Source organism: Chrysemys picta, chromosome 7, assembly GCF_011386835.1.
Source record: "Chrysemys picta bellii isolate R12L10 chromosome 7, ASM1138683v2, whole genome shotgun sequence".
Lineage (NCBI taxonomy): Eukaryota > Metazoa > Chordata > Testudines > Emydidae > Chrysemys > Chrysemys picta.
The window spans coordinates 112657480-112680129 of NC_088797.1; the positions used below are offsets into that span (position 1 = coordinate 112657480).

The window sequence follows — 22650 nt, forward strand, 5'->3', positions numbered from 1 at the left end:
TAATATTAGACCACAGAATTAGTGAAGAAACTGAAAAGTAATTTCAGCAGTTCCTGGGCCAAGGTGGTGAACCTTTAATCCAGAGCAGAAACTAGAGGATTAAAATTGCTGGCATGAAGAGTGCTGGCAGCCCCTCACATAACAGGGAAGTTCACAGTGCAAAAGGATGCTAATAATGTATTAGTTTAATCCAAAATTTAAACCTTAACTGACCAATTTAACTAAAAGGCAGCAGACATGAACAACGCAAATAAGTTCAGTATAAAAAAACAAGCAGACTTGAATCTGGTATTTTGCTGTACGTTTTTCAACTTTGTCTATATCAGGGTTCCTTCCCCACTCTGAACTCTGGGATACAGATGTGGGGACCCGCATGAAAGACTCCCTAAGCTTATTTTTACCTGCTTAGGTTAAAAACTTTCCCAAGGCACAAATTCCACCTTGAACAGTATGCTGCCACCACCAAGTGAATTAAACAAACATTCAGGGAGGGCCACTTGGAGCCCTATCTTCCCTAAATATCCCCCCAAGCTCCTACACCCTATTTCCTGGGGAGGCCTCAGAATAATATCCTCACCAATTAGTACAGGTGAACACAGACTCAAACCCTTGGATCTTAAGAACAATGAAAAATCAATCAGGTTCTTAAAAGAAGTACTTTAATTAAAGAAAAAGTAAAAGAATTACCTCTGTAAAATCGGGAGAGTAAGTACTTTACAGAATAACAAAAGCCTCAAGAACATAGAGGATCTCCCCTCTAGGCAAAACCTTAACGTTACAAACCCAGGGATAAACCTCCCTCTTCCTATAAAGGAAATCACAAGCCAAAATAAAAGTAAGCTAACGCATTCCTTCACTAATACTTACTAATAATAATGGAGTTGGATTGCTTGATTTCTTGATCTGTCTCCAGCAAAAGCCACAGAACAGACAGACAAAGCCTCCCGCTCCCCCAGATTTGAAAGTATCTTGTCCCCTTATTGGTTCTTTTGGTCAGGTGTCAGCTAGCTTACCTGAGCTGCTTAACCCTTTACAGGTAAAAGAGGAATTAACCCTTTACAGGGTAAAGAGGGATTTTATGCTACCCTTAGCTGTATGTTTATGACAGTCTATTTAAAAATAAACCCTGGAAGGCATTTGTGTACAAATAATAAATAAGATAGAGCCAGTTATTACTAGGTTCCCTAATCAGGAATCGGGATACCCAGGGGGTCAGTGCAAGGGCCATCTCGTGAGCATTGGAGAGGGCAGTTGGTTATGGTTTGGGAGTGTTCTATTATTTTTGCCTCTTGTAAAAGGGGCAATGATCCCTTTTTTTTTTTTAATTAAATGGTGCAAGAGTCAGGGTTCCTCCTCCCTCCCCCACATGGGTTTAGGAGCACTAAGCATCCAAATTCCTTTATAATTCAGAAGGAATGAGGTGCCCACCTCCCCATGGTCCTTTTGAAACCCCCCCCTCTCTGTGTAACTTGGGGTGGGGGGTATCCCGGACACAGCGGTGTGGCGCACAGAGAATTAACCTAGGGCTGGGGTTGGAGGAAGGGGCTGTCTCTGGCCATGCAGCTGCTTGAGCGGTGGCTTTCCCTCGTTTCAGCTGCTCCAGCCATTTCTATCCATGTTTTTGCGCGCATCCAGCTACTGCGGTGAAAGGCGGCTCAGGAGACCGAGCTACGGCGACCACCACCCAGCTGGACTAGATCTAAGCGGCCTGCGCCCGCCAGCAACAGGGAAAGGAAAGCGGCTGCCGGGAGTGTGCAGCAGCCGGAGCCTCCCCGCGGCAGGACCTTTTCCGGCGCGGCACAGCTGCTGCTCAGCCTCATGGACGTGAACTTGCAATTCTGGAGCACGGAGGGCAAAGTATGGAGCGGGAGAGCCCTGCCCGGGGAGCGGGGCCGCGGGGTTTCAGGGCTGCAGCGAGGGGGCATTTCTGGCGGGGCGGCTGGGAGCAGGAGATGGATCGTATCGGGTCATGCCAGAGCCTGTGGCCGGGCGCGGGGTGGGAGTGCGGGGTCAGCCATGCGCACTGGGGCCCTGCGGGAAGGAGACTTTCCCTTGCAATTACCCTGCTCTGCTCCCGCCAGCGCTGAAGGTCGCAGGCCTCCCCAGACATGCCCCCTCGCCCTAGGACAGGGGAAGGGGCCGCCCTGAGGTGCAGGGGAAGGCTGGGTGCACATCCTTCCCTGCGCACCCTGATCTGCCTGTGCAACCAGCCAGTTTTACAGCTGTGCTTTAGGGTGACCAGCCCTCCCCATATTAGGGGCTTTGTCTTATGTATGTAACTGTTGTACCCCGTTAAAAAGTGTCCCGGTTTTTCACACTTGCTATCTGGTCACCCTAGCTTTAGATTATGAGGTTCATGGGTGGCTTTTGTCTCCTTTTTGGTTTATCTAGCGCCCCTAACCCGTGATGGCCCTCCACGGCGCACAGTTGAACTGCTAGAGATGCCATACCTACTGCTTCCCAAATGAAGTGGGAAGGAACATAACCATTGCCAAGTTACGGGGCATTTCTCCCCAGGGTCTTAGCAAGCAGACTTGCTTTGTTGCTAGTTTTATGAGCTCAAAGGCAACCCCAGTTTTCTCGCGGATAAAAGTTTTGCTCACTATGGCTAAGACGAAAGATGGCTCTTAGCTTGTGAATGTCATTCTGGCTATCAGATTATAACAAAAAATAGGGGATTGCTATTGCTAGTGGAAAATAAAAAAGAGTTGACAAAACAAAGAAGTAGACAGAGATTTTTGGTTTCTTTCTGTTAGCTACAGAAAAGCGTTAATTAAGCTGAACTGCAAAATATTTGTACAGTTTCCTTAATGTATATTTTTATTAGTCTTTTTTCCAAAGATTTCTTCACTGGGCAGATATTTTAGACCCTACAGTCTTACTGAATTCTAATGTAAGTACTTTACCTCTTTTTACAAAACTACAGTTTAACAGTTGTACCTTTGCACATGACATGAATATGTGGGTGATGTGAAGTGAGAAGTGTAAGCACAGGCTGTTCTGCTCTAGACTCAAAGGATCTGCAGGAGCAAATCCCAACAATGTTGACTCATCTCTTCCTTACTCTAACATAGATAAAATGCATTTCATAAGGTTTACTGTGATAAGCCCTTACAGTTGGGGTGTCCACATTAGATATTCAATATCCCATAACAGTTATTGTAGGAAACTAGGAGTTTCTTTGCTGTCCAGCATACTTCTATCCCCTCCTCAGTGTTGCAGCTGCACTGACGTTCAGGGTCTTGCATGGCAGCCATATAATCTGAAAAATTCCAATTAAAAATATACGGTGTTGCGCCTTCCTACAAATTCTGCCTTTAGTGTTATCTATTAGAATCTACTTAGACTTTGGCAGTATAATATGGCAGTTCATGTTTCTGTGAAATTTATGAGGCCTGAACTTAGGGGCCCCAAAAGTGAAGGAATACTAGCCCTGCCCCATTCCAGGAACAGTACAAGAAGGTGCACTTTAAACTTCTGTGCATCTCTGCAGTTCGTTTCCACTACGGGCCTGTCTAAGGGCAATCTCCCCCGCCTGCTCTTTGAACTGTTCCACTGTCTGGAATTTCTGAAGTGCTGCCTGCTGCAGCCCTGCCCCCGACAGGCTTGTGAAGAGGTCTTCAGAGGCCCCCCTATGGCTGTCCTACACAATGTCTGCAATGAGGGAATTCTTACCCAGCTGTTTTTTAGGGCCCCTTTATGCGACATCAAAGGGCAGGGGGGAATTCCACGCTGAGGGTAGATTCTCAGCTGGTGTAAATTGCCATACTTCCATTGAAGTTCATGGCCTTTCATCACTGGAAACCAGGTCCAATAAGGATTATTCATGTATGTAAGGTTTCAGAGTAGCAGCCGTGTTAGTCTGTATCCGCAAAAAGAACAGGAGTACTTGTGGCACAAGTACTCCTGTTCTTTTTTCATGTATGTAAGTGTTTTATTAATGAGGTAAGCCCCAGTGAAATCAGTGTGGCTACTTGTGTGGGTAAATACACCTCTACCCCGATATAATGTGACCCAATATAACACAAATTCGAATATAACGCGGTAAAGCAATGCTCCGGGGGGGCGGGGCTGCTCACTCCGGCGGATCAAAGCAAGTTCGATATAATGCAGTTTCACCTATAACGCGGTAAGATTTTTTGGCTCCCGAGGACAGCGTTATATCAGGGTAGAAGTGTATTCTGAAGGTGTGGCTGTAACCCACTTCTTCCACTGGTTGGAAATGTCTTTAAATCACAAGAAGTTCTAGAGGATACTTAATATATTTCACCTCAGTAAATAAGATTACTTTTTGATGTTAGATTCAATGAACAGATTTTAAGGTGTAAATATTCAGGCGTAAAGGTATTTCATTAATTATATAGAAACTGTCACACAAACTTTTGTGGCAGAATTTTTCCCCCTCTGGTCTATTGATTCTTCTTCTTTAGAATTTTATCATGTATAGAGACAATACATACAGTTGGGATATCTGCTACTATCTAGGCATTTTTGTCCAAAGTGATGGAAAGAAAATATTGCAGCCCTTTCTGTATATATTTTTGAAAACTTTAATTCACATTTTTAAGTGCAAACCACATTTAAAAAAAAACCTGTGAATTATCTTGACTGTGACAAAAATTGTTTATGTATAAATTTTTCTCAAGACCTACAGGGTTACAGCTGAAGTATGAAGTAAGGCAGAGTGTTGCAAAGGGAGATGATATATATTCATGATGAAAAGTAAGGTCACCTAGTAGTTCTCTCCTAGAAGATCCTTGGGAAGTAGAGCCTCCAAAATTAGCGTCTAATATGTATACAATTCCTTTTCTTTATAAGTATATGTATATTTTTCATAAAGTGGTTAGAGGCAAAAGGCATCCTTTCAAAATTTGAAGTTAAACCCTACTGAGGAAAATAGAAAGGAGCATAAACTCTGGCAAGTCAAGTGTAAAAGTATAATTAGGAAGTCCAAAAAATAATTTGAAGAGCAACTAGCCAAATGCTCAAAAACTAACAGCAAAAAATTTAGTACATCAGAAAGAGGAAGCCTGCTAAACAATCAGTGGGGCCAGTGGATGGTCAAGGTGCTAAAAGAGCATTGGAGGAAGATAAGGCCAATGCGGAGAAACTAAGTGAATTCTTTGCATCGGTCTTCACTGCAGAGGGTGTAAGGAAAGTTCTCAAACATGAGCCATTTATTTTTAGGTGACAAATCTGAGGAACTGTCCTAGATTCAGGTGTCCATTAGAGGAAATTTTGGAAAAAAATAATAAATTAAACAATAATAAGTCCGCAGGACCAAATGGTATTCACTCAAGAATTCTGAAAGAACTCCAAATATGAAATTGCAGAACTATTAACTGCGGTATGTAACCTATAATTTAAATCAGCTTCTGTACCAGATGACTGGAGGATAGCTAATGTGATGGCAATTTTTAAAAAAGCCTCCAGAGGTGATCCTGGCCAACACAGGCTAATAAGCCTAACTTCAGGACCAGCCAAATTGCTTGAAACTATAGTAAAGAACAGAATTATCAGATACATAGATGAACACAATTTGTTGGGGAAGAGTCAACACAGCTTTTCTAAAGGGAAATCATGCCTCACCAATCTGTTAGAATTCTTTGAGGAGATCAACAAACATGGACAAGGGTGATTCATTGGATAGTGTACTTGGACTTTCAGAAAGCCTTTGACAAGGTCCCTCACTAACGGCTCTTTAGCAAAGTAAGCAGTCATGGGGTGAGAAGTAAAGGTTCTTGCGTGGATCAGTAACTGGTTAAAAGATAGGAAACAAAGGGTAGCAAAAATGGTCAATTTTCAGAATGGAGAGAGGTAAATAGTGGTGTCCCCCAGGGATCAGTACTTGAACCAATGCTGTTCAACATATTCATAAATTATCTGGGAAAAGGGGTAAACGGCGAGGTGGCAAAATTTGCAGACATACAAAAGTACTCAAGCTAGTTAACTCTTCGCAGTCTGCTTTGGACTTACAAAAGGATCTCACAAAACTGGGTGACTGGGCATCAAAATGGCAGATGAAATTAAATGTTGGTAAATGCAAAGTAATGCACATTAGAAAACATAGTCACAACGATACATACAAAATTATGGGGTCTAAATTAGCTGTTACCATTCAAGAAAGAGATCTTGGAGTCATGGTGGATATTTCTCTGAAAACATTGGCTCAATGTGCAGTGGCAGTCAAAAAAGCGAACAGAATGTTAGGAACCATTAGGAGAGCGATAGATAATAAGACAGAAAGTATCATAACGCCTCTATATAAAGCCATGGTACACCCATATCTTGAATACTGCATGCAAATCTGGTTGCCCCATCTCAAAAAAAGATAGAATAGAATTGGAAAAGGTACAGCGAAGGACAGCCAAATTGATTAGGGGACTGGAATAGCCAGGGCCGGCTCCAGGCACCAGCCTAGCAAGCTGGTGCTTGGGGCGGCACATGGAAGGGGGCGACATGTCCAGCTCTTTGGTGGCGGGTCACTCACTCCCTCCCTCTCGTCGGGAAGGACCTACTGCCGAATTGCTGCCAAAGAAGCAGTGATGGTAGAGTCGTGGTGGAAGTGCCGCAGATCGTGATCGTGACTTTTTTTTTTTTTTTTTTTTTTGGCTGCTTGAGGCAGCAAAAACCCTGGAGCCGGCCCTGGGAATAGCTTCTGTATGAGGACAGATTAAAAAGACTGGGACTTTTCATCTTAGAAAAGAGATGATTAAGAGGGGATATGATAGAGGTCTATTAAAATCGTGACTGGTGTGCAGAAAGTGAATAAGCAATTGTTATTCACTCCTTCACATAACACAAGAACTGGGGTCACCAAATGAAATTAATAGGCAGCAGGTTTAAAACAAACAAAAGGAAGTACTTCTTCACACAACGCACAGTCAACGTGTGGAATTCATTGCCAGGGGATGTGACGGCCAAAACTATAACAGGGTTAAAAAAAGAGCTAAATAAGTTCATGGAGAATAGGTCCAGTAATGGTTATTAGCCAGGATGGTCAGGGATGCAACACCATGCTCTGAGTGTCCCTTGCCTGTGTTTGCCAGAAGCTGGGAGTGGACGACAGGGGATGGATCGTGCGATGATTGCCTGTTCTGTTCATTCCCTTTGAAGCACTTGACATTGGCCACTGTTGGAAGACAGGAAACTGGGCTAGATGGACCATTGGTCTGACCCAGTACAGTTGTTCTTATGTTAAATTAGAAGCTCAACTGTAAGGGAAAGCTGTAAGGTCCAATACTTCATTTTAAACTTATTAAAGTTAAGATGCTGGAGGATCTGATGATATAGTGACTTGTATTTCCTTGGCTAACTGATCTATGTTATGTTTTCATTTAAAATTAGACATTCAGCTGCTTGTGAGGGAAAACAAAACAATGTATCTGGTGTGCAAGTTACTCAAGCCAGCAAACATGCACGTGCATAATTTTAACCAAGTAGTTCCATTGATTTCAGTGGGACTGTTCACATGCTTAAACTTAGGCACACGCATAAGTGTTTGCAGGTTTGCCACCTAAAATAACGCACTGGACCCGATAATGCTATTGATGGAGGGGTTGACATAAATTATGTGTGCGTGCATAATCTTGAGGCCACTGAACTGGTGTAGTCCAGATCAGCGTGTATGTGTAAAAGCGTATGAGCGTGATGGTCTAATTTTGTATTTATAAGCACCAAGCCAGCACAGAAGGGCGGTTACAACAGAAGTTTTGGATGGAGGAGTGGGGATGGGAGGAAGGTATTAGAAAAAAATGACTGACCTTTATTTCTGGTTTTGTTTTTTTAGAAAAAAATAGAAAAATCCAGATTACTCTTACAAACCAATGCTCAGACTCTTCAAGAGCCTTTACAGGACAAAAAGGTATCCAACACATATCCTCTAATAAACTGTTGTTATGTATATGTTTGTACATATCCCATTTGAAGTATTTGACTTTTCTTTTAGCGGCCTTATTTAGCTCTTGGAGCTTGGGGGTTTTGCCTGAGTGATGAATGAGGGTCCTTCTTGCTGGACTTCTAAAATGACTTCTTAGGAGCAGTTTATGTATAAGAAGATTTTAGGAATGTCACTTTGTGTGTCACTCTGAAGCCTAAAATGCCTGAGTTGGTGTGAAGTGATAGAAACAGCATGGTTGAGAGCTCTTTTTGTTCAGAACATCACCAGGTTCAATCATCGTCTGGAATTGCAAACTGTTGCACTCAGTATTTAAGTTCTCAGCAACTGTTGGCATTTTTACATGCATGACTGTATGACTGATACCTGACTGCACAGATTTCAACTACTAGTTGCTCTTACAGTAGAATCTTAGAGTTATGGATTGACTGGTCAACCACACACCTCATTTGAAACCAGAAGTACACAATCAGGCAGCAGCAGAGACACTCCCCCTCGCCCCCCTCAAAAAAAGCAAATACAGTACTGTGTTAAATGTAAACTACTAAAAAAAAGGAAAGTTTAAAAAAAAAAGATTTGACAAGGTAAAGAAATGGTTTCTGTGCTTGTTTAATTTAAATTAAGATAGTTAAAAGCAGCATTTTTCTTCTGTCTAGTGAAGTTTCAAAGCTGTATTAAGTCAAGGTTCAGTTGTAAACTTTTGAAAGTAAAACCATGACGATTTGTTCGGAGTCATGATCACTTCAGAGTTATGAACAACCTCCATTCCCAAGGTGTTCACAACTCTGAGGTTCTACTGTAATTAATTTGGACAGACTGTTTGCTGGACCCTAATGATTTGTTTAAGAGTTATACCTGAGCGTGTGTCTATTTGAGTACTTTATAATATTGCTTATGGAAAATAGAGGCTACATACTTCATGAATGAAAAAGCTGTCACGACTGTATTAGAAAAGACAGGTGCTCAGAGAGTCTGAGATACATAAGGGGCACACCAAAAAAAAAGCTTCAAAAAATCTGCGTTACCACCGAGATTTTCAGTCTCTTATAAGCTGCTAGAAGAATTCTTAGGGTAGCTGCTGACCTTGATTTTGGACGCCAGTTCCATCATCCAAGAAAGTATCATTCATTTGTGCATCTTATTGCATCAGTTCTCTTAAAAACTGCCAGAGAATCATAGGAATCAGTCCTCTTGATAACTTAACACTTCTGCTCTCTCCCACAGCTCAGACATAGAGTCTGTACATTCCTGTCTGATGTGAACTATGCAAAATCTTTATTACATTTATTTTAAATCGTCGATGCTTCATCGTCACATGGGCTGCAGATGAACTGCCACTATTCCAGCTTGGTCTGTCCATAAGTTCTCATAAACTAAGCAGTGGCAGGCTTGGTCAATACTTGAATGGAAAACCTCCACAGAGAATCTTTCTGCAGGAAGTAGTACTGAACTGATGATTCATTAGATGGAATTCTTTGGTTCATCATTGAATCACATGTCCCAGGCTGGTGTTAGATAGCGCTGTGTTACTAGAGGTGCTGTCTTTGGGATGAGATGTAAAATTAAGTCGTGACCACTTGTAATTATTAAGATTTTCCTGGCCCTTTTTTTGGAAGAGCTGGTGTGTTTAGACTTTATGCCAAATTAAGGGCTGGTTGCATTCTATCCTAAAATTCCATTGCTATTTCAGCCGTATTTTTTACTCACTTTCTGACCTGATGGTTTTGTATGTTCTAATGCTGTTAGACAACATTTCAGGACAGAAAACAAATAAAATATTGTATTCAGTAGAAACTATGGGGGAATTTTAGGGAGAATATAATCAAACAGATGTGTGTGTGACATGCTATGTATAAATGTCAGTTATCGTTACAGAAAGATTATATAGAATAAACAAAGTTAAAATAAGATTTTAGCCATTAAACCTCTTCTGAAGTGCCATTGCTAATCTTATTTTCAAATCATGCTAGGTAAAAGAAGCCTGGAAGCTGAGTCTGGTGAGTTTATAAAAGATGTTGGAATTTGCTTCTCATATTTTTCATTTAGGCTGAGAGAGAAATGTGCTAACTTTCTTTTCTTTTTCTTTAAGTCCTCTGTGCACCCTGGTACTGGCGAGATAATTCCCCTTGTGTTTAGACCACCAGGTCAGTTGCTGTAATAGAAGCTTGCTACACATTTTGACAGGTTTCCAATGACTGAAACTCTTGGGGGCCCTTTTAGTTACAGAAAAATGAGGCCACCATTATTCATGTTGGTTATATTTATCTCAGTTGAAGACTATTCCCGTAATCCTTTGAAGAAAATTTATTTGTATACACCTTTCACATAGTTCATCTGCTCTGAGCAGTGTCTGCACTCCGACTCTCTAGGGGGAAATATACTGACCAGTCACTAGTTTTTGGCACCATATGAACAGTACCCAAATCTGTTAATGTATATTCTGGTGTACTGGGTTTTCCCTTAATCCACACACCTATGGTCTGACACAACCTGCTTTGCTCCAGACTGGTTGGAGTCCGTCTTGTGGGTAGAATCTGGTTGGGAAATATTAAGCCAGGATTACACAGAGTCTGGGTGAGACACAGATATACTTTCACGAAGGCTATTTATTCATTACTTAATGTAACCTCTCACTTTTCTTATGCAAACCTTGTCACCACAGCTGTCTTTTGGGAGGAGTGAAATGAATTCCCTATGGAGCTCTGTTATGTAGCTTCCCATTAGCACTGTTGATGTAGACTGTTGCATTTTATGAGAGTAGTATCTTAGCGATGCTTCCACCTCCTGGTTGGGGAATGAGAGACAAAGGTCAAACCCCAGTGCTTTCTTTTGGACTAGTTATACGCGTTTCCTCTCCCCTCATCCCCAAGCCAACTACCTAGCCCCACAAATTGATTTACTAAAAAATGTTGTTTCTTCTTTTAGCTTTCCTGCCCTTAGCCACCCCACTGGTGAGTAATGATGAAAGATTGCAATGGGTCTATGTGTGTATTTTTAATTATCTAAATTTTCAGAAGTGATGAGTCATTTTAGGTGTCTCAATTTTTGAGTGCCAGATGTCGAGTTGGTATCCAAAAATCAAGACGCACCAAACCACTGGTTGCTTCGCTTTCCAAACATTCAAGAATGTCGTTCACACATGAAAGTCAATCATTCAAATGTCATCTGTTGAAATTCATGAGCCAGTTAGAACAAGGCCTGACTTTCCTATATTTACCCAGAATTGGATTTAGAGAAAGACACAGAAAGCCTCACACTCTGCTGCTTGGAACCAGAATATTATCTACTTGTAAATAAATTGCAGGGTGCCAGTGAAAATACACATGGGTGGAAAATAATTCTTGTAATAATGCCCCAAAGTTTACGTACTGGATATATATGTCACAATTTGGGGAGCTTTAATAGATAGGGCTAGATTAAACCTGGGCATAAGCAAGTACCACTCCTCATTGACAAGAGTTGTGTATTAAATCAAGTGTGTGTTGCATATCTCTCTCCATGGATTTGGACTCCGCTCATTTGATAACTGCTGTATCTTGGTCAACATCATGGATTGAACTATACATCTCCAGAACTAAAAGCATGACTCCTGACAGCTTGAGCCAAAGAGTCAAGCTCTGTAGCTGAGAGCTGTGACAGACCCGTAGCCTGTGGATCAGGGACAAGTAATGCACGCTGACCCCTGTGGTTACAATTGCACCACTTATACTACAGCTGAATTTGGTCCATAAATGTCAAAGTGTAGCAGCTGGAAAGTAAATCCTTAAGGATCAGGCCTGGGATCAAATTAGGCTTAGCATCTGTACCCTCCAACGAAGACTGAGTACCTGACTCTTGTTCTTCCTTGTTTCTAATATTTCTATGATCTGACTTCATTTGTTTCTCTTTGTATCCCACAGCTGTGAAGGTGTCTGTTATTTCTGGTGTGAGAGTGTATCACCCAGCTAGTCTCATACCCACTGTTTGAATGACTGTATTTCTCTTTTCTGTTAAATGGGAAAGTAAATATGCATCAATATATGGAAGGGATATATGGCTTGTTGGGCCACTAAGGGTGAATGGGGGGTCCACAGCAAGAAACTACTGGTGTCTTTGCACAGCAGCTCCCCTAATAAGCCCCTATCTTGGCTGAGGCCTTTGGTGCTATTGTAAATAATAATTAATAATAAATCAGTCTCCTTCATACAGGGCCAGCTACAGGCACCAGCCTACCAAGCATGTGCTTGGGGCGACACCTGGAGGGGGGCGGTGCTCACCCGGGGAGAGTGGAGCCGCAGTGGGCTCGCCGCCCTCCTCCTGGCGCTCCGGCCGGTCGGGGCGAGCGGGGCTGCGGCCGGTGTGACACACCGGGTTCGCCGCCCTCCCCCCAGCGCTTTGGCCGGCCGGGAAGAGCGGGGCCGCCCTCCTCCCGGTGCTCCGGCTGGCCGGGGAGAGCAGGGCCGCAGCCGGGCTCGCCGCCCTCCCCCGGCGCTCCAGCCGGTCAGGGAGAGCGGGGTCCCAGCCGGGCTCGCTGCCCTCCTCCGGCGCTCCGGCCAGCCGGGGAGAGCGGGGCCGCGGCCGGTGTGACACACCGGGCTCGCCGCCCTCCCCCGGCGCTCCAGCCGGTCATGGAGAGCGGGGTCCCAGCCGGGCTCGCTGCCCTCCTCCGGCGCTCCGGCCAGCCGGGGAGAGCGGGGCCGCGGCCGGTGTGACACACCGGGCTCGCCGCCCTCCCCCCGGCGCTTCGGCCGGCCAGGAAGAGCGGGGCCGCCCTCCTCCTGGCGCTCCGGCTGGCCGGGGAGAGCGGGGCCGCGGCTGGGCTCCCCGCCCTCCCCGCGGCGCTCTGGCCGGCCGGGGAGAGCGGGGCCCCGGCCAGGCTCGGCGCCCTCCCCTGCCACGCTCCCCGCCAGGGGCGGGGGGGCGGCAGGAGGCTTTTTTGCCTGGGGCAGCAAAAAAGCCAGAGCCGGCCCTGCCTTCATACTTAAATCAGCCACTGCTGTCCATAGGTCCCTGGATTAATTGAGACTAACTTTCCCTTGGTGTTTTCCTTTTAGTTGTTTGCTAGTTTACTACCACACAGAGGAGCAAAGCAAGCAATTATTTGGCAGGTAACAACCATTTTCATTCTACAGTTATAAGTCTGTTACCCAAGATCCAAAAATACACTGTTGTTTACATTCTCCTTTTCTGCAGTTCCTATTTCATGCTTACACTGTTGGATTCACCATAGCAAATGGAAATGCTACAGTTAAAGCTGAAGTATGTGGGTTTTTAAAAATGATTATTATTTTTCAGTTGCATGATACCACTTTGAACATGAGCTGATGAAATTGAACTTACATAGTGTGTGTGTTCTGACTTTTAGGAAACTGCATTGCCACAAAAGCAACTCCTTATGTGCACAGGTGCCGTCTCTTATTCAGCATGTATGGGAGTACGTATTTGCATTATCTCAATAATTACTTTCTGATACTCTGGCTTGGGGGACTGATAATGGGATTGTCACAAGGCCTAGTACCCTCCAAGTCAGTTCTTCCAGAGCCCAAAGTCACCCTTGCTAGTTTCCTCCCAGTCCTGTTGGGTATAGAAGATTGCGACCTCTGTTGCTCTTGATCAGGAATGTAAGCCTTTACCTGTGCTACTTACTCATCTTCCTCTGAGTTTAGAATTTAGTAGCTCTTTTTCCTGCCAGTATTAAATTCTGTTTTTATCATTCTCTTTCTCTGTTAGTCTAGAAAATAGAGAAGAAACCGTAGAATGAACATTGGTTCTACAAAACACAAACTAATTTAGCAGGTCATCGTGAATTATTACTAGTTAGGTTCTAGATCCAAGTTTTTAGCTCATACCTACCTTTATAACTGACTAAATTTCAATGCTCCAAGCCATGGTAAAGTTTTGGGTTTGAAGCTACGAACTTTGGGAATGTTCAGTTTGGGAGTTTTGGCCTCAGTCTATCATCAGATTCAAGGTTTTAGATTTATGGGGATTTCAAACTCCAGGGCTGTTCAATCACCAGTAAATTCAAGAACACAACAAGTATATCTAAGATTTATTGAATTACACTATACCAGTCTGAGGCCCAAATTTCATTATTGGTTTAATTATCAGAATATGTGTTTCTTCCAAATTTCTTAGGCATTTCCTTACTTTGTCATGACACAACATAAACTGAGTGGTCCTATGCAAACGTTCTTCAAAAGAATTTTACCCATTCCACTTCTTGGTGAGTAAAAGTAAATTGAAAACAAATAGCTGTGGATTTGTTCTAGTATCTGTTACAGCCCATATGCTGCCGTCAGTCTGCCTTTAGAACTTCTATATCTTTATATAGAACCAAACCAGGATATAACCCTTAGTCTTCACCTGCTGCCTTCACTGGGTAGTTTATTTTCTGCATGAAAGTTATATCTAGCTATTTTGCATTCTCTGTTTAAAGGTCAGTGCTATGAACTATCATAAAATCCTAGGGCATTCTCCTTACTTCTGTATACAGGACATGCAACCATATCTCTTGAGGAAATAAATTCCTGTGCATGGATATGCCACCATTTTTCTCTGATGTGTGACCTCTTTGTCAGTGAAGACATTATCTCTGCAGCCACTGTTGTGGAAAAAGTGAGACTCATTACAGCAGGTTCTTGTCAACTTTGTAAGGCTATCAGGCTAAATTTGTCACTGGCGTAACTCCATTGAGGTCAGTGAAATTTCACCAGGGATGAACTTGGCCTGTAATTTAATGGCTGAAAGTTGCATTCATTACTGGCATGTTATTTCCCACTGCTATTAAAAGGAAGCAGCAACCTTTTTTAACTGAAATTTATAAGGTACAATAAATGTCATCCTATCTGTTACATGGAATGTAACAGGGCATGTGGCTTCCCGTACGTGTTCTTCAGATCTGCTTAGAAGCCCACTTTTGATGGAATAGAAATGAAAATACTGAGAGTCCGGATCTCCTGAGTTCTACGTCAAGTGCTGACACTGACTCTCCTCCCTTGGACTGGTCACTTAGACCTGTGTCTCCTCATCTGAAAACTTACTTAATGATAGGAATGTTGAAGGTAATTGGTGACTATTGGTCTTAGTGTTTGAAACAAATTGTGCTGACAACTTTATTGAACAGCCCTTCAAAAAGTTAATGAAAAGATAAACCTAACATTTCAAAAAGGGCTAACTCCCTAGCACTTCCCTGGTATGTTTGGCCCATGCTGCTGTTCACAGTTCTGCAGTCACCTTCAGAGTTGAGGGCTTATTTTTGGTAAGAGTTTTGTTCTGACAGCTGAAGCAGGAAACCCATTGGACTCTCAACTCCTCATATTCTGTATCCCCTTGTGTCATTAGCCTAGGATCACAAAACTTTGTTCAGTGATAGACACTACACTGGATATTTTAAGACAATGGACTGCTAAGTCCAGAAGGGAAATGAAATATTCTTGTTGTGTACTAGGTGAATGGGGGTTGCTCTGAATTAAAGCACTGAGGCACATTATTTGAGGTATGCAGCTGGGGAGCGAAGTACATAATTGAGTTCTGTTGATCTTATCACTGAACAGTGTGCAGCTTAGTGCAGAGGGCAGCGGACTGAGACTTGGGATACCTAGGTTCAATTCCTATCAAGTACGACTTGCGGAGTTCATCCCAGAATATCACTGGAATTTTAAAATGTGCATTAATTATAAATGTCCTAATACTGAAGTGGTAAAATCTAATTGGGGCAAAACAACTTTAAAAAACAAACCCCAAACCTTTTTACTTTTACAGCCTGCCTGAGTGTATTTAATGTGATGATTGTCCGAGGAACTGAGTATGAGAATGGAATTGAAGTTATGGACAAGAATGGCAAGGTCATAGGAGTGTCACAGAAAGCTGGGCTGAAGGTAGGCAAACCAAGATATGTTCATGCTGGTTTGTTTTCCCTCCCAATAAAAAGCTGGACTTAGTATTGAGAATAGAGTGAATTAACTGTACTGGAGCCAGGAACTTCTGTGTTTTAATCCAAGCTTATCCACCAATTTGATCTGTGGACTTGGACAAATTCCTTTAAACCAGGTTGGGCCAAAACCCTGGCTTTGTGCAGGTTTACAGAGGATAGAGCCCCCCCCCTTGATCCCAATGCATCCGGTGCAATGGCCAGCCTCAGTGGCACAAGCACAGGCATTTCTTCCTTCCTTCTAACCCTAGTGGTGCAAACCACCACAAAAGAAGAGAGAAGGCTGCATGTGGGTTGGGGATGCAGGAGGAGATGGGTCACTTTGAGTCAATGAGAGCAGATCAAGCTCAGTACCTTTAAAAGGCTACTTTTGCAAGGCTGAACTAGTTTAAAATAACGTCCATGTCAGATGAGCTGTATAATGCATCAGTGGGAACCTCCCTATTTTTGAGATAACACAGAATCCACAACTGGTATACTCACCACTTGAAAGAGTTTTGTTTCCCTTTTAGAAAGAAATCCTACCAAAAATTTTGACCCTTCACTTAACTGTTGCACGAAATCCTAGCGTGGTATAGCACCTAAGAAAATGGGGTCCTGGTCCATGACTAGCTATGGTAATACAAATAATAAGTTACCAAGACTAAAAGCAAAGCTGCATGAGTGCAGTGCGGGAGTGTCAGATAGCTCTAACTTGAATCACATTTTTCTTAGGCAGTACAAGAGACAGCTTTATCAAGAGCAGCCTTGTTTGGGACAGCAGTAATTATTCCAGAGTCACTTCTCTACTTCTTGTACCGGTAAGAGGTTCTACTACTAGGGGGTGTGGCTGTCAAGTTCTGGGGTGTAGTCCAGACCAGTGAGGGGTTGTGTCACTGCCTGCCCTGCAACCTTGGGCGTCTCACAACGCTTTGCTGCTGCAGCTCCCAACCTGGGGCACTCACATCCAGGCTACAGGTCACACCCTGAGTCTGTGTATAGCTGTAGCGCTGGTCTAACAGTTCTGACCCCAGCAGCCCGTCAGCAACACACCATTCACAGTCTGGCTTCCACCAGCCTTGGTTACTATTTGCAGCGTGACCCCAACAAACTCCCAGTCCCAGATTTTCCCCAAAACATGTGTTCTGTACTGTCCAGCCCTCTGCTGTACGGTTCAGATATTGAAGGTCCATTGCCTCTGTAAAGGGTCAATATTCAACAGTTTGCTGCTATAACTGGAGTCACAAAACAGATCAGTTTTAACACAATACTGGATTGGTTTAGATTAATAATAAAACAGTTTTATTAACAAAAGAAAATAGAATTTTAAGTGAATTCAAGTATCTGGTATTAAAGTCAGAAATGGTTACAAGAGAAATAAAGATAAAATGCTTTCTAGTAGCTAAAACTTGACAAGCTAGACTTGGCTCAAGGTAAAATCCATACCACATGTTCCCAGCAATATGGCCAACCAAATTATCAGGTCAGGATCTCTTCTCTCCTCCCCCTCCCCCCCCCATTCCCCAGAGTCCAAGGGATGGTTCCTTTGTCGTCTTAGGTGAAGAGAATAGAGATCCCTTGGGGTTTTCTGCCTCTTCTTTTATAGTGCAGTTAACCAGTTAGGGGGGAGGGATAGCTCAGTGGTTTGAGCATTGGCCTGCTAAACCCAGGGTTGTGAGTTCAATCCTTGAGGGATCTGGGGCAAAATCAGTACTTGGTCCTGCTAGTGAAGGCAGGGGCTGGACTCAATGACCTTTCAGGGTCCCTTCCAGTTCTATGAGATAGTTATATCTCCATATTAACCTTTGAAGTGGATTCTTCTGAGGGTTGCCCCTCAAAGCAAAGTCTATTCAAAAAGTAAAGAAGGCACCATGGAGTCTGGTGGTGAAGGAGGCTCCGTGCTCTTCCTTCTCACCTGTGTTTGCTGAAATGCAAATTTGGTTTGTCTGTTGCCATCTCCATTCTCTCCTGTCTCAAAGACCCTGTTTACTACTTATATGTAAATTGAGGTAAACACACATTTCTTCATCCAAGATACTTCTGCCTGGGCAGGGCTGTGTGGTTTTGGCAATGTTCTAAAAACATTATACAGGGAGATTTCATAATTTTACATATAATGTTGCAACTTAGAATTCACCGTGATATTAATGACCAGTAAGTTGTTAGTTTTCAAATGATACCTCACAAGACACATTTTGTACAAAGAGTATTACAATAGGGTGTGAATACCGAGGTGCTTTCAGTCACAGTGGAGAGGGCATTAGAATCCTTATTGACTATTCTGACTTCATTGCTTGCTTCTATTTTTCTGCTTGAGTTTTACTTGTATTGCTACTGTGTAGGCTTGCAGTATAGACTAAGCCAAGGAAAGAATTTAAGTGAACTGAGAAGTTATACCAGAAGGATCCCTGGGTGGCGTTCCTACGCGCTAATGTAACATAATTAATAAAAACATCCTGCTGATTAATAACTGTGTACAATGTGAAAGTATCATGCTTCCAAGAACTGGCTAAATAGAACAGCAACAGACAAAATGATCCAAGAAAAAAATCTGAATTAAAGGACTGAGGCATTTCAAACCCATAATGGTACCTTCTGTTTTCCCTTTAAGTGTTGTTGCTTATGTCCCAATCCTGCATTGTCATCCATATGTGAACAATAATGCAGGATCTGGGCTCAAAATAATAGTAAAGAAGACCATGCACACGGTAGGGAGCAAGGGAATAGCAAGAACCTAAGTTATATAATAAAGAAAACACCAGCAAGGAATGTAAAATTATTTCACTTACTGTAGCACGATAGCTTTAATTTCCCCCTGTAAAATAGTATTTAACATCCTTTGTTTCATTAGCGATTCTGGTTTGACAGTTAAGCATGTCAGGTCTGCCTTGAACAATAATTTATCTTCCCAACTCTTTTGACAGCACAAACTTTTTACTCAGAAATCCACATGCTTTGACCCCACTGAGACTGGTTATGACTGTTTCAGCATTGGGTGCGATGCTACCAGTTTCATTCAGTGTATTCCCGCAGTTGGGAGAGGTATGTCAATTTATCCAAACTCTGTTCTTCCTGTTCTCTAGATAACTTTTTAGGACTGATTGCTATGTGGAACATCTGCCATGTGTCTACTGCCAACACTTTAAGATGAGATAGCAATAATCAGCAGGATTAAAATTACTACAGTACTAAAAGTGGATCAGTGGTTTTAAATTGTGATGCTGCTTGTCAGATTCCGTGGGGCACAGACTCAGTGTACAATTAATTTGTGTTGAGAGTAACCATATGTACCTCATTCAAATTAGTCATCTCAATGCACCATGGTAAGCTAAAGCAAACACTGAAGCTTCACTCCTGGAGTTCTCTGTGATTGGGGGGTGGGGGGAACCTAGCAGGGGAGTTTTGGTTTTTCCAGTCCTGGACTTGGCAAGGGTGTTCTTGAGAGGCTTAACTTATCATGAGAGTCCTTTTTTCCTCAAACTGAAAGCCAGTATATCATATCAAACAAGCAAACCAAAGGGTGGGTTACACTCTCTTCCTTAGAACTCCCTGAGTTTCCCCTGTTCCAAATAAAGGGAGATGTTTAAATCAGTACCTCACTCTCCTCCCAGCATGCCTTCCCAGGCTCTTAACTAGTCCCAGCAGTCCCGGGAGTGTCAATCGAGTACCTTGGAACTCCAGTCTTACGCCCTAAACAAAGAGAGGAGTCTGGGATTCCTTCCAAGATCATTTTCTCTCCCTCAGCAACCCTGTTTGAGGAACTCTTTCAGAAAACCCTAACATGGGATGATACAAATCCAGGAAGAGTCCCTTACTAATGTTAAAGGTCTAGTGTACCCGGTTACAGTGACATAAGTAGACTAGAGTTGATGGAATTTCTGAAGTTGTATGATGAAAGTACAAGTGGCTTGTTCCTTTTTCCTCTTTATGATTTGCTCACCACATAGAGAAAGTTACCAGTTATAGTATAAGAGCCACCCAAAGTATATCACATGGCAACTGCCTGATACTCAAAGTTGGAGATTATACTGTGGTCTAGATCAGGGGTGGGCTAAATTTTTGGCCCAAGGGCCATATCTGGATGGGGAAATTTCTTGCAGGGTCATGAATGTAGGGCTGGAGCAGGGGGTTGGGGGCAGGAGGGAGTGTGGGGTGTGAGAAAGGGTGCGGTGTGCAGGAAGGGGCTCAGGGCAAGGGGTTGGGGCAGAGGAGGGGAGCGGGATGTACGAGGAGGCTCAGGGAAGGGGGTTGGGGTACAGGAGGGGGTGCAGAGTGCAGGAGGGGGCTCAGGGCAGGGGGTTCGGGGTGTAGGCAGGGACTTCGGGTGCAGGATGCAGCAGGGGGTTGGGGTGCAGGCAGGGGGCTCAGGAAAGGGGGTTGGGGTGCAGGAGGGGTGCGGGGTGTGTCGGGTTGGGGTGCAGGCAGAGGGCTCAGGACAGGGACTTGGGGTACAGGAGGGGCGTGGGGTGTGTCAGGGAGTTTGGGTGCAGGCACAGGGCTCAGGGCAGGGGGTTGGGGTGCAGGAGGGGTGCAGGCAGGGAGTTGGGGTGCAGGAGGGGTTCGGGCTCCAACCTGGCGCTGCTTACCTGGAGCAGCTCTCGGGTGGCAGGGGTGCACACCGGGGCCAGGGCAGGCTCCCTGCCTGCCTGTCCTGGCCCCGTCCCTGCGCCACTCCAGGAAGCAGCTGGCACTGCACCATGTCCCTGCGGCCCCTGGGGGGTGGGGGAGCAGAGAGCTTCGCGTCCTGCCCTTGCCTGTGGGTACCTCCCCCGAAGCTCCCATTGGCTGCGGTTCCGTTTCCAGCCAATGGGAGCTTCAGGGGAGGTACCCACAGGCAAGGGCAGCGCGCAAAGCTCTCTGCCCTCCCTCCCCCAGGGGCTGAAGGGACATGGTGCCGACCGCTTCCTGGAGCGGTGCGGGGGCCATGGGGGTGGCAATCTTGCGGGCCGGATCCGGCCCACCCCTGGTCTAGATAATGCATTTCTTTAAATGTGGGGAAGATAACTAAAAAAAAATAGCAGCCAAAAACCACACCTCATTCAGTCTTGTTTTTAATTACACTTTATTACATGTTTTAAGTTATGTAAAGTTTGGTGTAGATATAGCTTTGACTTCTATGTGTTAGGACCCAACGTAACACTAGTGACGTAAGTCTAATCCTCTTGTTTATATTTCAGATAAAACGAGATGACCTTGAAAAAGAGATTTTGTCATCCACAGAAGAAACTGAGCTTTTTTACAACAGGGGAGTTTAGGAAATGGCTTTAACTTTTAAGTGTGCTTTTGATGAAACTGAATTTGTACATCCATACAAGGCTTCAAACCTAAATCCATGTGTCTAGTGTATTTTTGAATAATGAAGTCATGGGGGGCTTCAGACCGGGCTTGGAACAGTACATTTTTAAATGGACAGACTAATCTAAATTTAAACCATCTGCAAGATCCCCCATACAATCCTGTGTGTGAAAATAGCTTAATAATGCCTATACTTTACATGTGATTAACTCCAGAAAGAGAAAAATATTGTATAACTGTACCCATCAGAAACATCAGCATTCTGTACTTTCTCCCAAGGCAATGTCATTGATTCCCTACTTATTAAAACCTATAACTACATATTACTTAAAAGGCTTTATTTTCCCATTGTTCCCTCTTTTGAAATACAACACAGGGAAGATGACTGGTAAAAGGATAAACATCGGGGGGGGGGGGGGGGAAGGGAAGGTGTTTTCCCTTCTTACAAAGCTTTTAATGCTGTTTCACACTTAGTGACTGAGGTAGCAATGTAGTATTAATATTTTCATCTGGGGAGGTGACTTTGAGCCCAGGATGTAGGGTGAGAACAAGATTATCCCCACAAAAAGTAGAAGTCAATAGACTTGATCAAGGGATAAAAAATAAGTGACAGATGGGAGTCACGTTGGGTTTACTGGTTAATGAAATGATTTTAAAACAGTACAACCCTGATGGTAACACAACTTTGCTTAAACTTAATTGGGAAGATGTTCAGGTAGAGGGAGTCCAGAAAAAAACTACAGAACCAACCTCAGGAACTTCCCCTGAAATTCACTCTTCAGATGAAAGTTTTGAGGCCTGATTCAAAAGCCACTGAAATCAAAGGGAGTCTTTTCCTTTGACTTCAGTGCTCTTTGGGTCAGACCTGAAGAAGACAGCAGCTGTGGTTTTCTGATCCTACAGTGAGAGGAGTTAGAAATAAATCTTTGTTGCTACAGAGTGACTGTATTCATCCAAATTAGCTTGCATGTGAAAACCGCTCCAGAGAAGAGAATGAAGGCACATTTCCTGCATTATTATTGCTTCAAGCAACTTCAGCATGTGTATCTACACTAGGGAGAAAAGGTGACAGTGCAAACAGTTTCTATGAGAGGAAACATGCTTGGGGAAGGTATTATGGATTAACCTTAAGCTGTTTACTATTCCTTATTCACTGTCCCTTCATTTAACTCAGAGGGGTGAGGAGAAACAAATAGGTCTTTCCTGGGGCGGAAGGCGAGTAGTTATAGCAGGCCACCAAATAACTGTGGCAGAGTATTCAGCTGTCATGGTATCTGGTTATGAAGCTGTATGGCAAATAAAACACAGCAGAATCATGGTTAGCAGGGGGCTCTAACTCCATTACTGAGGCAGCTCTGCAAGATGTGGGAGTGCACAGGCTGCAGGTGATGCCTACAGCTTATCAATTATTTCATAATTGATTTTACAGAAATAATCTCTAAACAGAATACCACTCCCAAATTAGTACTTTCAGCCCTGTCTTTGCCACAGCCTCAGAGAGAAGATTGCATAAGGCAGACCCCTGTCATTTTAAATCTGAAGGTTCTCATTTTCTCACACTTTGTAG

At 43.6% G+C, this 22650-nt stretch overlaps 1 protein-coding gene across 4 annotated transcripts; it reads left to right on the plus strand.

Annotated features, from left to right (window-relative positions):
• Positions 1–1392: 1392 nt before the first annotated feature.
• Positions 1393–21404, plus strand: SFXN4 (sideroflexin 4). Of its 4 annotated transcripts, XM_005284160.5 has the most exons (14): positions 1393–1857; positions 2828–2893; positions 7790–7864; positions 9868–9894; positions 9987–10041; positions 10823–10848; positions 12931–12984; positions 13070–13135; positions 13242–13310; positions 14015–14102; positions 15641–15756; positions 16524–16609; positions 18713–18830; positions 20966–21404. In XM_005284160.5, exons 1-14 carry the CDS (start codon positions 1819–1821, stop codon positions 21041–21043), a joined length of 963 nt encoding a protein of 320 aa, XP_005284217.2. In that variant the 5' UTR covers positions 1393–1818; the 3' UTR covers positions 21044–21404. The 4 variants fall into 4 exon arrangements, with proteins under 4 accessions (XP_005284217.2, XP_065408449.1, XP_065408448.1 ...); XM_065552377.1 differs by lacking the exon at positions 13242–13310; XM_065552376.1 differs by lacking the exon at positions 13070–13135.
• The last annotated feature ends 1246 nt before the right edge of the window (positions 21405–22650 follow it).

Bases quoted from the DNA above. Each gene is read 5' to 3' on its own strand.
- SFXN4 (XM_005284160.5), top strand. From the start codon at position 1,819: ATGGACGTGAACTTGCAATTCTGGAGCACGGAGGGCAAA. The intron at 1,858-2,827 runs GTATGGAGCGGG...TATTTTTATTAG, and splicing joins TCTGGAGCACGGAGGGCAAA to TCTTTTTTCCAAAGATTTCT. The intron at 14,103-15,640 runs GTGAGTAAAAGT...TTACTTTTACAG, and splicing joins TTTACCCATTCCACTTCTTG to CCTGCCTGAGTGTATTTAAT.